The following is a 16,076-nucleotide window of genomic DNA, read 5'->3' on the forward strand; positions in this document are numbered from 1 at the left end:
ACCCAGCCTGGGCATAAGTGAAGGAGATGCAATCTGCTCTCCCCTTCTTATTTGGGTCAAAAGAAACAAAAATCTAGGTGGACTGTCTATGGGCCTTAGTCTGCTCCAGATAGAAGGCTAAGGCTCGCTTACAGTCTGAGGTATGCAGTATGATTTTCACCAGGACTGGACATGTGGTTTTGGGGGAAATGTTGGCAGAACAATTAACTGGTTAAGATGGAACTCCGACATCACCTTAGGAAGGAACATAGGGCGAGTGCGAAGAACTACTCTGCTATGATGAAACTTAGTGTATGGTGGATCAGCTACTAGGCCTGAAGTTCTTTGACTCTGCAAGCTGAAGTGATCACCACCAAAAACACAACTTTTCAGATCAGATACTTCAGATCACAGGAGTCAAGCAGCTCAAAAGAAGTTTTCATCAAATGGATGAGAACACTGAAATCCCATGACACACTGGGAGGTTTGACCGGGGGGAAGGGGGGGGGGGAGGGAGGGAGGCTTTGTCAAAAGCAAATCTTCCATAAAACAAACTGGAGGCTGTTATGATCCTACTGGAACAAGCATGGTAGTGACAGGGCCTGGGGGTCCTGATTGGCTATGTCAGCGTCTCAGGCAGATAATGTCAGATACCAGACCCTATTTAAGCCTACCTCTGCTTGTACAGGGCGCTCTAGCATTAATTCCCTCAGCTGTGAGCTTACCTTGTGATTCTCTGTTTGTCTGTGCGTGTGGCACAGTGTGAGTTCTCTCACTGTGTAGTTAGCCATTATCCCCTAAATTTCCTATATTTGCTGTTTGAGTCTGTGAGAACTTTCTCCTTCATTTAGCTGTGCTTTTTAGCTCAGCTGTGAGCTGTTCCTCTGTGTGGTTAGTCTTTAACCCTTTACTTTCTGAATCTGTAGTTTGAATCTGTTTGGGTTGCTCTTCCGTTTAGTTGTGGTTCCTAGCACAGCCCTGAGCTGCCTCTCAGTGTGGTTTCCTTTTAACCTTTTACTTGATGTTTCTGCTATTTGAGCCTGTGTGAGCTGCTCTTTTGTCAGACTGTGCTTTTAGGCACAGTGTGAGCTATCTCTCTGCGTGGGATTGCCTTTACTCTCTAGTTATTGTTTGTATCTGAATGCATGGTCTTTTGACCCTTCGTTTGTGGTTGAATTTTGTGCAGCGTGTGCTGCCTGATTAGTATTCTCTTAGGGGACCTTGTTCTGTTTCCTTCCCCCTTTCTTCCTTGTGCACTTGGACTCTGTTACGTGTGGGTTCCAGTTCGGCCTTGCAGCCCGTATGAGTGTTCTACCTTTCCTCCGTGATGATGTTCTCAGGTCTCCCTATGCGTGCTGGGATTTGTGGTCTTTTAGTCTCTGTGCTAGTGTGGGCTTAGTCTGCCCTAGGCCTCAGCCTAGGTCCAAGGGCTCCCGACCAAGCACAACAGAGGCTGTAGAGAGATGAGCTTACCTCCTACATGGAGGTGATAAGCACTAATTGCATCAAATGATGCCGGTCCAGTCACCTCTAAAGGCTGATGAGCTGCCCGGAGAAGCCACACCCTGCAAGAGAGAGCATCCGACTGAGGAGACCAGTACGCCAAGAGGGCAGACTGACGAGGTCTCATGTGAACTCTCGCCCACGGAACCATCTAGAAGGTTGCCGCCATGAATCCTAGAACCTGCAGAATGTCCCATGCAGACGGATCCTTCACCACTAGAAACCGGCAAATCCAAGACAGAATTTTCACTATCCTTGCTTCCGGAAGATGCAACATCCCGTCCCGAGCGTCGAAACGTACCCCCAGGTACTCCATGGACTGGCTGGGGGAAAGAGAACTCTTGGATACATCGACAATCCAACCCAGATGTTGGAGTAGATGAACCACCAGAGACATGGCCTTCCGGCTCTCCTCGAGCAACTTCACCCGGATCAGCCAATCATCCAAGTAGGGATGCACCAGAATGCCCTCCTGCCAGACTGGTAGTGCTCTCCCAAGACCGCAAAGCACGGAAACCTCTGATGATCCAGGAGAATAGGAATATGCAGGTACGCCTCTAACAGATCCAGGAACGTCAGAAACTCCTCTGACTGCACAGCCACTATCACTGAAAGGAGGATCTCCATGTGAAAGGGAGAAACGCGCAAGGCCCAATTCACCCAGTTGAGATCCAAAAATCTCCTTTTTGGGCACCACAAAATAAATGGAATATCTCCCAGAACCTCTCTCAACTGGAGGAACGGGAACCAACACCCGCAGGGCCAATAACTGCTCCAAGGTCTGAAGGATGACCCTTGCCTTGACAGAAGACTTGCAAGGAGACACGAGGAAGGCTTCTGGAAGAGGACGCTGAAACTCCAGCGCATATCTGTTCTTGATAATATTGAGGACCCACTGATCTAAAGGCACATAAATCCACCTTCTGATGTAGCAAGAGGTCAAATTCAGGGGAAAAAGAAGAAAAGACTGTAAAGGCATCATACCTGGTGAGCACCGGTGGTCCCTCAGCCAATTCCAGCCTTTGCATGCCCAGACTCAAAATGGTGGCCGTTCCTGCCAAAACCGAATCCGCTGCACCAAGTGCTCCTAAAATGGTGAACGTTCCTGTCAAAACCAAATCCGATGCACGTGCTGCTGGAGCAGCCTCCTTGGACGTGACCTCTTTACTCTGCCAGGGAGACTTTCCTACATCCCCAGCCTCCAGAGCACCCAATTCTGGGTCAGCACTCACCTCTGGTACTGCCTCCTCGTACATGCAACAAAGCCCGCTGTACAAGGAGACCACTTGTCGAGCTGATCAGGTTGTGCACTGGCGCAGCGGTGTCCTGCCACAAGCATCCCACCGCGAATATGCTCCCCTGCCCAACAAAGCACAGCAGCTGCAACCGACATTCTGTCTGCGCTAGTTTCCTCTGTTTCTTTTTTTTTTTTTTTTTTAAAGTGCTGCTCACTTCAATCAATGGGCCAGCCTCTAGGTAATTCCTACCAGGATAAGCGGGGGAGGAGGCCGAGGCACACCACTCACTACAGAAGGGTGGAGGGACGGACGCAGAGCCCAGAGTGTGCATCCCCAAAGGCTGAGGGGCCCAAAGCCTGAGACCAATTATTCGAGTTTTGGTTTTTTTTGTTTTGTTTTTTTAAATGACAAACCTCTGTTCCAGGACACCCCCAAAGGAGCAAAACTGTACTGTTTTTTTGTTTTTTTTTAATGGTGCCAAACTGGTGCACCCAACCAAATAGAACAGGGCTGCACAGACTTCCCTACCTCTGCTGGAAGACTGAGAAATACTGAACAGGTCAGGGTTGCACAGTCCCTTATACAAGTGTCACTAGTCAGTAATTCTCGGTTTCCCTCTGCTGGTAGGAGTACATTTAACCCACTCATCAGGAATGGTCTGGAGGAGACGATAAGGAAAGAGCCATTTTGTCACTGTACTGGTATATGAATAAACTTTTAAAGACTCTTAATCTACCTTGTGCTGGTTGATACTCCATATTCTTATGATAGAATCTCGCCCTGCTGTGAAAAGTCTGTTTAATGCTGGATCCACTTGCAATGCATTTACCCCATTTCTATTATATTTCTCCACTTCATCTCGAATCACATAAGAAACCTGAAAAACATTTAGGAAAGACTGGTAATCAAGCTGTTCATAACAAAAAAAAAAAAAAGCAACATCAGCCTGAATCCCAATTCACATAAAGAAAGAGAAAACAGTATTCATGATAACATCATACTGTTAGTAAAAGTGGATTATTTGTTTGTAAAACCATTTGCTCTATCTGCTTTTAACACTTCTCAATTTCTCAGCTCTCCTTTTAATTCCAGTATTTAAGCAACCAAAGTGCAGAGAAAAGAGAAAAAGAGGAGCTATGGTTTAATCTTAGACAGAGAGGTGACACATCCATTTTTACTTCTCTGGTTTACAGACCACTGACTAAGGCACATCTGGATAGAGACCAAGGCAAATAAATCCTAAAGGCAGGAACGAAGGGGAAGGCAATGGATGGGCATGAATTGGAATATGCCAGCTGCGCAATTGGGCAAAAGTAAAGAAATCCTGGATTCATTTCAAAGTGCTCCTCTCAAGCTAAAAGCAATGAAACCTACAAGGCATGGGGAAATAGCAGACCTGTTATTTATGAATGAAAAAAGTCATTTCTAATGTCCAATAAGACAGTTACTTGAGCACCAGTGACCTTCAGTTGGTATGATTTGATGTAGCAGTCAAGGCAGAGAAGACACACAAAAGTCAAATGGGAAAATTAGGTTCTTACCTTGATAATTTTCTTTCCTTTAGTCACAGCAGATGAATCCATTAACTGATGGGTTGTAGCCGCCTACCAGCAGGTGGAGATAGAGAACACTGAAAGCACATGGTGTTCCTGGACGCCCAGCCCCCTCTGCCTTCAGTATAGAAAATTTCTAAAGCAGAGTGAATAAGAAAGGCAAAATAACATAAACGTTCCTCACAGAGAACAAACGTAACTGAACCGGAGCAGTAACCAAAGGAGGGACGTTTGCAACCTCCTGCAATAAAAACAGCATGTAGTAACTCTGATAGCTTGTCTTCAACTACCCCTGATAAGGCACAATGTCTGTATGCAACATCTGTACAAAAACTAAAGTCAGACAGGGAGGGATCATGGATTCATCTGCTGTGACTAAAGGAAAGAAAATTATCAAGGTAAGAACCTAATTTTCCCTTCCTTGTCATCAACAGCAGATGAATCCATTAACTGATGGGATGTACCAAAGCACTCCCTAAGTAGGGTGGGAACAGGCAACTCCGTGAGCAAGCACTTGCGCTCTAAAATGCGCATCTTGCCGCGCTGCCACATATAGCCTGTAATGCCGCACAAAAGAGAGCTGAGAAGCCCAGGTAGCCGCACGACAAATCACTTGAAGAGAAAAGGCACCCGTTTCAGCCCACGAAGAGGACAATGCCCTCGTAGAGTGCGTTTTAAACGCTTCAGGCGGCGACCGCCCTGAAAGCAGATAAGCAGAAAAAATGAGTTCCTGAAGCCAGCGGGCTATAGTGGCCTTAGACGCCGGAAACCCCCATCGGGGACCTGCCAACAGAACAAATAAATGATCAGAATTCCTAAACTCATTTGACATCTGCAGATACTGCCACAGAGCCCTGCGGACATCCAAAAGGCGCAACTGCCCAAAGGAGTCCGGAAACTCCTCCTTACAAAAGGAAGGAAGAAAAATGGGCTGGTCCAGGTGAAAAGCTGAAACCACCTTAGGCAAAAAGGAAGGCACCGTATGAACAGTTACCCCGGATTCCGAGAACTGTAGAAAAGGATCCCGAAAGGAAAGAGCCTGAAGCTCAGACACTCTTTTTGCCGACGTCATGGCCACTAAAAAAAAAAAAAACTGTCTTGAGAGTCACATCCTTCTCAGAAGCCCATTTAAGAGGCTCAAACGGAGATCGCTGGAGCGCCTTCAACACGAGCCCCAGGTTCCAAGCCGGACAGGGCGACCGCAAAGGAGGATGGAGTCGAAGCGCCCCTCTGAGAAATCGGACAATATCCGGATGAGCAGCAAGGGACAAGCCGGAGACTTTCCCCGGAAGCAGGTCAAAGCTGCCACTTGAATTCGAAGGGAATTGTAGGCCAGGCCCTATGTAGCCCGTCCTGCAAAAAGTGTAGCAAAAGCGAGACTGTCGCCAGAGTCGGCGAGATAGTCTTTGGAGTACACCACGCCTCAAAAGTGTGCCAGACCCGAGCATAAGTCGCAGAAGTAGACCGCGTGCGAGCCTGCAAGAGCGTGGCAATAACCTTATTAGAATAGACCTTGTCCCTCAATTGCGCCCTCTCAAGAGCCAGGCCGTAAGACTAAAGCGGCAAGGATCTTCCATAGTCACCGGACCCTGAACTAACAAGTTCGGAACCCGATGCAAAGGAAGAGGCGCGTCCACCAGCATCCGCCGGAGATCCGCGTACCATGGATGCCTTGGCCAATCCGGAGCGATGAAAATCACCAATCCTCGGTGCAGGCGAATCCGAAGTAGCACTTGCCCTATCAAGGGCTAAGGAGGGAACACATACAGGAGGCCCGAGGGCCAAGGTTGAGCCAGGGCATCCAACCCACCGAGCGAGGATCTTTCCTTCTGCTGAAAAAGCGAGGGGCTTTGGCATTTACGCTGGATGCCATGAGGTCCAAGTCTGGAGTCCCCCATTTGGCACAAATCTGAAGAAAAACTTCTTCCACCAGTTCCCATTCCGCCAGGTCGATTTGATGTCTGCTGAGGAAATCGGCTTGTACTTTGCTCTGACTGGCTATGTGAGCCGCGGACAGCAACTCTAGGTGGCGTTCGGCCCAGTCGCAGATCTGAGAAGCCTCTGCAGCCAGTGTCCTGCACTGAGTGCCGCCCTGACAATTGATGGAGGCCACTGCTGTCGTGTTGTCTGACAGAACTCGGACAGGAAGACCCTTCAGCGTCCTGTGGAAGGCCAGAAGAACCTGGAATATCGCTCTCAGCTCCAAGCAATTGATGGACCATCCCGCTTCCACAGTGGACCACAGACACTGAGCATAGCATCCCCGGCAATGAGCTCCCCAGCCCGAAAGGCTGGCATCCGTTATCACAAGACACCAAAACGGAAGAGCCAGTGGCATCCCCTGCCACAGCATGCTGTCGGTAAGCCACCAATCCATACTGCGCTGGGCCGCAGGAAGCCACCTTAGTCTGCGCTGGTACCCCTGGGAAAATGGGGACCATTGCTGAAGCAGAGCAAGTTGCAGCGGCCTCATGTGAGCTGTCGCCCAGGGGACCACCTCTATGGTGGCCGTCATCGATCCCAGGAGTTGAACAAAGTCCCAAGCTCGAGGGCAAGGCATCAGCAGGAGCAGGCGGACCTGATTCTGAAGCCTGAGACGCCTGTTGTCAGGAAGAAAAACGAACCCCAAAGCCGTGTCAAACCGGACCCCCAAATACTCGAGACTGAGAGGGGGTCAGATGACTTTTGGGATATTGACTACCCAACCCAGAGTCTGAAGAACTGTAACAACTCAGGCTGTGGTAAGTCGGCTTTTGTCTGTTGAATCCACTCTGATGAGCCAGTCGTCGAGATAAGGGTGAACTCTGATACCCTCTCACCTGAGAAAGGCAGCCACCACTACCAGCACCATGGAAAAAGTCCAAGGGGCAGTTTCCAGGCCGAAAGACAAGGCGCGAAACTGGAAATGTTGGCTCAATACCGCAAACCGGAGAAACTGCTGATGCGGCGCCAGATGGGAATATGCTTCATTGAGGTCCAACGACGTGAGAAACTCTCCTGGCTGTACCGCTGCAATGACGGAGTGCAGGGTTTCCATGCGGAAGTGTTGCACTTCTAAGGCCTCGTTGACTCTGCGTAAGTTGAGGATAGGTCTGAATGACCCACCTTTTCAAGGCACCACAAAATAGATGGAGTAGCAACCGCAGCCGCATTTGGCAGGAGGAACTGGAGCCACCGCTCCGAGCTTCAGCAACACCTGCAAGGTCTCGTTTACCGCCGCCCGATTGACAGCAGTGCCGCATCGGGACTCCAAAAACGCGTCTCTCAACAGGGCAGCAAATTCTAGTCGGTAACCTTCTCTGATCAGGTCCAGGACCCACCGATCCGAAGTAATCTTGGTCCATTCCTCAAGAAAGAGGGAGAGACGACCCCCTACTGCGGGAACCGACGAGTGGACTGGTGCTCTATCATTGTGGAGGATGCCCCTGAACTCCTGGGCGTTGCCCGGACGCCGCAGCGCGTTTGTACGAACGAAAGGAGTCCCTCTGCTGGAAACAGGTACGTTGACCAAACCAAGCAGAGCGCCCCAGGCGAAACCTGCGAGCTTCGCGAAAACATGGCCTGCAAGAGGAAGGAAAAGAAGGACTTTTGGAAGAAGGCCTCAGCCTATTCTCAGGCAACCGTTGGGACAGAGTCCCCTAGGTCCTTAACAATCATCTCCAAATCCTCCCCAAATTAAAGAAGGCCCCGAAAGGGTAACCTCACCATCATTTGTTTAGAGGCCATATCAGCCGTCCAATGCTAGAGCCAAAGAAGGCGGTGGGCAGCAACCGCCACCGACATCTGCTTAGCCGAAGCTCTGACCAGATCATAAAGGGCATCAGCCAAAAAAGACAGAGCAGACTCCATAAGCGGGCCGACCTCAGTGAGGGAACCCGTTCCATCGGCGGGCTGCTCAACCGCCTGCTGCAACCAGGAAAGGCAGGCCCAGGCTGCATAGCAACTGCAAATAGCCACCCGTAAGGAAAGGCCCGAAATATCAAAGGACCGCTTCAGCGCGGATTCCAGCTGCCAGTCCTGCATATCTTTCAAAGCGACCCCTCCCTCCACCGGGAGAGTAGTCTTTTTAGTCACAGCCGTGACTAACGCATCCACTTTAGGCATCCCAAAGAGGGCCAACTGACTTTCACTCAGAGGGTAAAAGTGACACATAGCCATGGCCACCTTCAAGGGACCATCAGGGTCAGACCATTGAGCTGAAATAAGCTCTTGGATGGAAGCATGCACGGGAAAAGCCCGAAAAGGCTTCTTAGTACTAGCCATCCTAGGATTAATAGAAGAGGCAGCGCCCTCGTCAGGATCTTCAATACAAAGGACCTGTAAGGCATCAGAAATCAGAGCTGACAGCTCGTCGCGGTGGAAAATCCGAACCGCTTTTGGGTCATCCAACTTCTATGGCAATTAGCCACCCTCGTCTGGATCATCAGTCCGTGATGGCCTGCCCGACCCCTCAGACTCCCCGAAAGTAGACCACGGGGGAGAACAGGGTGAAGAGTCCCCCTCAGACGGGGTATTCACTCGTCTACGCTTAGCATCAGCCAAAGGCTCTGGGGAAGAAATAAAGGAATTGTCAGGAGCCTCAGGCAGTGCTCTTTTTAACATTATGCATCAGCAGCACAAATTTGGGGGAGAAAAACTCACCCTGTACCTCCGCCCTCACATTGGAGGAAGCGGAGGCAATAGCTCCTCTAGAAACCTCGAAACGAGACATCCCCCTGCACTCAGACCCCTCCGCAACTGTGATAGTCAAGTCACGTGGCGCCTCCAAGATGGCGTCCGCTGCCAACTCCGTCAGGCGGGAAGACTCACCGCCCGCTATGCTCGTGCCAGCATTTGCATCTAAGCAGCATGAGCTGCAAAGCACCGCTGCTGATCTGTGTTTCCCACAGTGGGAGCAGCGCTTAATCCCTTCAGCAGCCATCAAATACAGAAAACAAAATGGTGCCTTCACGCCAAAACTTACCCCGCACAGAGCGCTGTCAGCGGGAACCTCCCCGGAGGAGCTGGGCACCACTCTCACCTCAGGAGACCGAGTCAAACAAGCTTCAGTCAAGCTGCACCGAACCAGGAGCTCTGGAGAAAGCCTCAGAAATTGCCACACTGAGAAAGCGAGCCTCTCTCTTTTTTTTTACTGTGAGGAAAGTTAGAGGCAGGCAGCCACAGAGGAACTCCGAGAGGAGGGGGAATGGGGTAAAGCAGGGACCGGGAAAACCAAGTATGTCTTTAAAGTGGGCACCACCAACCACAACACCCCCCTGCTCTACTGGCAAAGCACAGGAGCCACTCCAGGCAGAAATCCAGGAGCTGAGAAAGCGATGTCCACACCTGCTGGGAGACAGATATACTGAAGGCAGAGGGGCTGGGCGTCCAGCAACACCATGTGCTTTGTGTTCTCTATCTCCACCTGCTGGTAGGCGGATACAACCCATCAGTTAATGGATTCATCTGCTGTTGATGACGAGGAATCTAGATTTCAAAAGTACCAACAGTAGTAAAAAGGGGAAGCACAGTCTTTTTATTTTCACTCAACAGATGCTGCAAAGAAGATAAACATAAACATACGATCCCACGAGTATATTCTAATTTAAATATACCACTTTTTGTGCAAGGCAAATCAAGGTGTTTTACAATAAATATGGGAAAGGAAAGAGGAATGCCACCTATTTGGAGGCAAAATAACTGTCTAAAAATTTAACAGAACATGACTAAATTTGATATGGTGAAATAAAACAATGAAAATCAACGTGTTTTACAAAAAATATCAGAAAGAAAAGAGGAATGCCACCTGTTTGGAGGCAAAATACTGTCTAAACAATTAACAGAATATGACCAAAAAAAAAAAAAAAAAACCCAATGGAAAAACACATCAAATTCAAAAACAGGTCAGACTGGACAAAAATTGAAACCTCACTTTGAATACTCAGTTCTGGTCATCGTATCTCAAAAAAGACTACAGTGGAATTAGAAAAGGTTCAAAGAGCAACCAAAATAATAAAGGGGATGAAACTCCTCTCATATGAGGAAAGGCTAAAGAGGTTGCTTGGAAAAAGAGATGGCTGTAGGGAAATATGATTGAGGTCTACAAAATCCTGAGTGGAGCAGAATGGGTAAAAGTGTATCAATTTTTCACTCTTTCAAAAAGTACAAAGACCAGGGGATATTCAATGAAAAGACATCACACAAAAGAGTACCAAAGACAAACCATATTCCTAAGGAATCCCATATCACAACGGTACTCAGACATCTGTCCAACAACTCTAATCTGTTACATTTACACTCTAAAGAAAGATTCAAACCAGCTATACACACCAGCACCAAATTCCAGCAAGAGCACTTCTGTAACAAAATAACATAATTGACAGTGTTGAAAGCAACAGAGATATATATTAAAAAAAAACACATTAGCAAAAGGATTTGGTACTTTAGGGGGACTTAAAAAAAGGGCAACAAGAACAGACAACAAAAGAATCTCGGTACTACATCTGTTATGGAAGTTGAACTGACCATTTCTCCAAAAAGACTAGGGTGCTCATTTTTAAAGCACAAAGACTTATAAAGTTATGTGGGGGGTATTTTCAATATAACGTCTAAGTCTAACTTGAGACGTTTTGCTCAAAACATCCAAAATCCAAATAGCAAATGTAGCCATTTTCAAAACAGCAAAACATCTATCTTTTTTTCCCCCTGAAAATGGCCACTTGCAAGATGTTTTTATGCTCTGTGCATTTATCTTTTCGGTTCAATTTTGGTATATAATGTTTCTTTTACATTTTAGGGGTGTGGGAGGGAGTCAGTGACTACTAGGGAAGTAAGGATGCACTGAGCAGAGCGCCACCATTTTGGATGCACTGCTGGAAAGAGGAGGGAGGTGCTTCTCCCTCCTCAAGGTACAAGGGGAGGTTGGAGGCACTAGGCCACTGGCGGTGGGGGTAGGGTTGCCTACTGGGCTAGCAGGGACAATTTTTTTTAGTGTCCAGGGGATTGGGAGGGGGGGAAGAAGACCACTAGGCAAAACTTGCTGGGTGTCAAAGGAGCAGTTGGATGGACAGTTAGTGGGTGGCCCCTTGAATGCAGTTGGGGGGCGAACAGGATGATCAAAACTAATAACGCACATAAATTTGAATGCTATTAGTCTGGATTACGAGGGGTTTAATCCTTCATGCTGATTTGGCGCTAATTTTCCAGCACTGTTCGGAACAGCATTACAGATTTCATCATTGGGGCTCTCTAAGCAGCATAGTGCTAAATAATAAAACAGTTTCAATAGCAGTAGTCAGAGTAGTAGGTAGCCAGGGGCCAGATGGGATACATCTCAGGATACTGAAGGAGATCAGAGAGGTCCTGGCGGGACCTGATCTTTAGAGATGGGAGAGGTTCCACGGGATTGGAGACAAGCCGATATGGTCTCTCTTCACAAAAGTGGAGACAGGGAAGAAGTGGGAAACTACAGACCGGTATGTCTCATGTCGGTGGCAGGAAAAATAATGGAATCGCTGCTGAAAGAAAGGATAGTTAACTTTCTAGAAGCCAACGGGTTACAGGACCCAAGGCTACATGGCTTTACCAAAGGAAAATCCTGCCAAACGAATCTTATTGACTTCTTTGACTGGGTGACCAAAGAACTGGGTGAAGGACGTGCACTAGATGTAATCTACTTGGATTTCAGCAAAGCCTTTCATATGGTCCCCTACAGAAGACTTGTGAATAAAGGTTTGAACTTAGGACCGAAAGTGGTGAACTGGATAGGAAACTGGTTGACCAACAGGTGGCAGAGGGTGGTGGTAAATGGAATCCGCTCGGAGGAAAGGAAGGTGAGCAGTGGAGTTCCTCAGGGGTCGGTGCTGGGGCCTATTCTGTTTAATATATTTGTGGGAGATATTGCTGAAGGGTTGGAAGAAAAGGTTTGCCTTTTTGTGGATGGCATGACAATAGAGTGGATACCCTAGAGGGAGTAGAAACAATGAGAAGGGATCTCCAAATGTTAGATGAATGGTCAAGGGTCTGGCAGTTAAAATTTACAACCCTAAGATAAGTAGCACACTATATGTTTGCAAACTTGATAAGAGTTTGAACTACAAGAAAGTAGAGAGGGAGGGTTGGTAGTGCAATGATGTGCGGTGGGTGCTATTACAAATAGCCAATCATGGCCGGTGTAATGTACTAAGACTGAGCACTACACATAATTACAAATAAGAATCAGCATATGAAAAAGATATATAAAGATAAAAGCGAAGACTGATTATAAGGTATAAGGTTTCTTTAAGATGCATGCACAATAGTAAAGACAGAAACCGGAAACATCAGACAACCCAGTATAGAGTTGCGAGTTAAAATTCAACGCCAAGAAGTGCGGAGTGATGCACTTGGGGTGCAGAAACCCAAAAGAGAGAGATACCAAATAGGAGGGGAGAGATTAGTAAGCTCGACTCAGGAGAGAGACCTTGGGGTGTCAGTGTCTGAGGATCTAGATGTGAAGAAACAATGCGACAAGGAGACAGGCTTGGCCAGAAGGATGCTAGGATGCGAAGAGAGGGGCATAACCAGCAGAAGAAAGGAGGTGTTGATGCCCCTCTACAAGCCGTTGGTGAGGCCCCACTAGGAGTATTGTGTTCAGTTTTGGAGGCCATATCTTGCTAAAGATGTAAAAAGACTGGAAAAGGTGCAAGGAAAAGCTACAAAAATGGTATGGGATTTGTGTTGCAAAACGTACGAGGAGAGACTTGCTGCCCTGAACATGTATACCTTGGAGGAAAGAAGAAACAGGGGTGATATGACACAGACGTTCAAATATTTGAAAGGTATTAATCCGCAAACAAACCTTTTCCGGAGACGGGAAGGCGGTAGAACTAGAGGACGTAAACTGGAGCAGACTCAGAAGTAATATCAGGAAGTATTTTTTCACTGAGAGGGTGGTGGATACATGGAATGCCCTCCTGTGGGAGGTGGAGATGAAAACGGCAATGGAATTCAAACATGCATAGGAATCCTGTTTAGAAGGAATGGATCCACGGAATCTTTTCGGAGATTGGGTGGCAATGCCGGTAATTGGGAAGCAAAACCGGTGCTGGGCAGACTTCTACAGTCTACAGCCTGATCATGACTGAATAGATATGGATGGGCTTGAGTGTTGATTTTAAGGGTCTTCGATGTTAGCTTCAGAACTTTTAGTACAAGAAGAGTGCTGAGCAAACTTCTACAGTCTGTGCCCTGAGAATGGCAAGGACAAATCAGACATGGGTATACATATACCATGTAAAATGAGTTTATCTTGTTGGGCAGACTGGATGGTCCGTACAGGTCTTTATCTGCCGTTATTTACTATGCAAGTATACAAAAAATAAATCTTGGGTGTCAACTGAAACTCACTATAGTGACCCAACAAATGGGATTTGTCAAGCTTTGGCAGATACACTTTTTCACAAAATGCAGCTTTTATGATATCCTTCATATCAAACTACTTTTATTCATTGTGGATATAAAACCCGACTGGCTGGGGTACCTCCAGGATCAGTTTTGGGAACCAGCTGTTCTCTAACAAAACCCCATAAATTTCTTCTAACGCTTTCAGTATCTACTATATTCTCACAGTTCCTCCCCCAAAGTACATACATTTAGGTTTTAACAAGAGCAATTTTCAAAGGGATTTGTCCAAGTAACAACAGAGTTAAAAATTGCCCTTTTGTAGAACATGTGTTTTTAACAGTGAATGAAAGGGACGGATCCAGAACTAGGCTTGAGAGAGGAAAGTGGGTGAAAGTTTACAGGCACATTTTTACTAAGTGTTTCTGGCATATGGTGCAAATTCTGCATCATTTTGGTAATTTTCATCCCGACTGCCTCTATCCTGGTTTGAGCTAGATCCTCCAGAACTAAAGTTTCAGGAATAGTGTCATTTTTACTCTGATTTATTGGATTCATATTATTCCAATCATACTGTGATGAATTCTACTCACTATTACTTAAATTTACTACTGTTCTGTACACCTCTCCGTCCATTTATGAATTTGGAATTGAAACGTTTGTGACATTTATATCCCATATTATCCCAAACAAGTTATGAGTTCAATGTAGCTTACAATAAACAGCATAGGATACATTACCATGAATAATGCATAACAAAGTAATCTTTTCAGGGCAATCTGAACAGAATAATTAATCTCAAGGAATACTATGTTGCTAATACTAGTTGTGTTGTTTCATTATTTATAAAAGTTATACCAAATATTATGCCCTGAAACAAATATAATTTTATCTCTAACAATAAATTACTGTCACCACCTGGGGTAAAACTAACCAATCACTATTAGAAAACACTTTGCTCACACCAAATTATTAATTTAATCAATATGAATGAACAACAATTAAATGCCTAATCTAGATTATTACATTTCCTGGTTTCCATAATACAGGAAAGTCAGAGCTACAGTTGCTCTAGCATCCTTAAATCAGTACATACAAATTGTGGTCACTTACTAATTACATTTTGAATTTTTCAATCTATCAATTCCTTCAACCATTAAATCAGTGCCACTATTACACCACTACAAATATAATTTCCCACCACAATTAAGTGAAATGTGGGCACTAAGGGTCTATGCATTAAAGTTCACTTTACACAGTAAAAGCCTTTTATGCACATTAAAAGAAACCTTCAAAATCTCCAGTAGATTACCGTTCTGGAGAGCCCCGATGATCACGGACAAGAGATATTTTTGAATCATCTTGCTTGTGCTGCGCTTCTGGAGCTTTGGGGGTGGGGGGGGGGGGGACAATAGTATTCAGAAGGGGCTAAAGATATATGTGCAACTAAGGGCAGTCGGCAAAATGTATATGCTGTCATTTGGGGAGGGGTCGACAATGATGCAATCATTTAGAGGAAAGAGAATTCGTTTTGATCGGGTTAAATCTGAGGATTTTCTAAGTCCTAATGTGCAGCCTTCTTTCATGAACATGCTGCGTCTGCAATTTAATATTGTACCATGCACTTTATTTCTTTTTTTTTTTTAAGTAACCACCTAAAAATCATCAGCACGAATTTTATAACACCTTAGTGTTTTGATTCAAATTCATTAGGTAGATTCTCAAAAGTAGGATAAGCTGACAAAGCTGTAGGTTCAAGGGCATCTGAAACTTGCAAGGGAGAGCACACAGACGAAAAGGGTGGCATCTCTAGAGAATGTCTTCGTCACGAATCCACCAACCTAGCCCTGGACACACATATTAAGTCGTGGCTAGAGATCCCACCAGGAGCCCGGATTGTGAGCAGCATTCCTTCTCTCACTACCCACCAACTGGCAAACACCAGCACACACAGCGGGGAAAGGGAGACGGCAGCAGCTGCCTCCCATACCTTGTGACAACTAGTTCGCGGTATCGGTATTCACCTGTACTTTCCTGCGTCCGGCTGTATTCTGCCTGTGATGGGCCGCCATCTTACATGTTGACACTCTGTCGTCATTTCCGAGGAGGCCGAACCGACCGGATACATTCCCCGCCTTTCCCTTTCACTCGCCTTCTGCCTGGCTCAACGGCTCTGCGCGAGCTCGGAGGTGGGCAGGATGTGGGCCAGAGGGGCGGAGCGTGTATATTGCGAGTCAGTGTGTCCGTGTAGTGGGTGGAGCCCTGGCAAGGAGGGGTCAGGAGGAGGACTCGGAAAAGAGCGCGGGAGAAAAGGCGTTCAATGCTAGCTACAGAAATGCATACTAGCTATTTTACTAGTCCAAGTTCAGGGATTTGTAAGGAGAGTAGAAGGCTAAGGGTACCGGCTGCCTGGCTCAGATTTGCCCGGAAAGGTTGATTCGCT

General features: G+C 46.7%; 1 protein-coding gene across 2 annotated transcripts in view; it reads right to left on the reverse strand.

Moving 5' to 3' along the window:
* Window positions 1–15,755, reverse strand: part of WDR48 (WD repeat domain 48) — a 148,073-nt gene extending 132,318 nt beyond the window's left edge. For both annotated transcript variants that reach the window (XM_030198107.1, XM_030198115.1), the window contains exons 1-2: window positions 15,658–15,755; window positions 3,457–3,597 (exon numbers count right to left, since the gene is read on the reverse strand). In XM_030198107.1, coding sequence (XP_030053967.1) covers window positions 3,457–3,597; window positions 15,658–15,705 — 189 coding nt within the window. In that variant the 5' untranslated portion in view covers window positions 15,706–15,755. The remainder of the gene's footprint in view (window positions 1–3,456; window positions 3,598–15,657) is intronic.
* Between the last annotated feature and the right edge of the window lie 321 nt (window positions 15,756–16,076).

The sequence above is a fragment of the Microcaecilia unicolor genome, chromosome 1, assembly GCF_901765095.1.
Source record: "Microcaecilia unicolor chromosome 1, aMicUni1.1, whole genome shotgun sequence".
Lineage (NCBI taxonomy): Eukaryota > Metazoa > Chordata > Amphibia > Gymnophiona > Siphonopidae > Microcaecilia > Microcaecilia unicolor.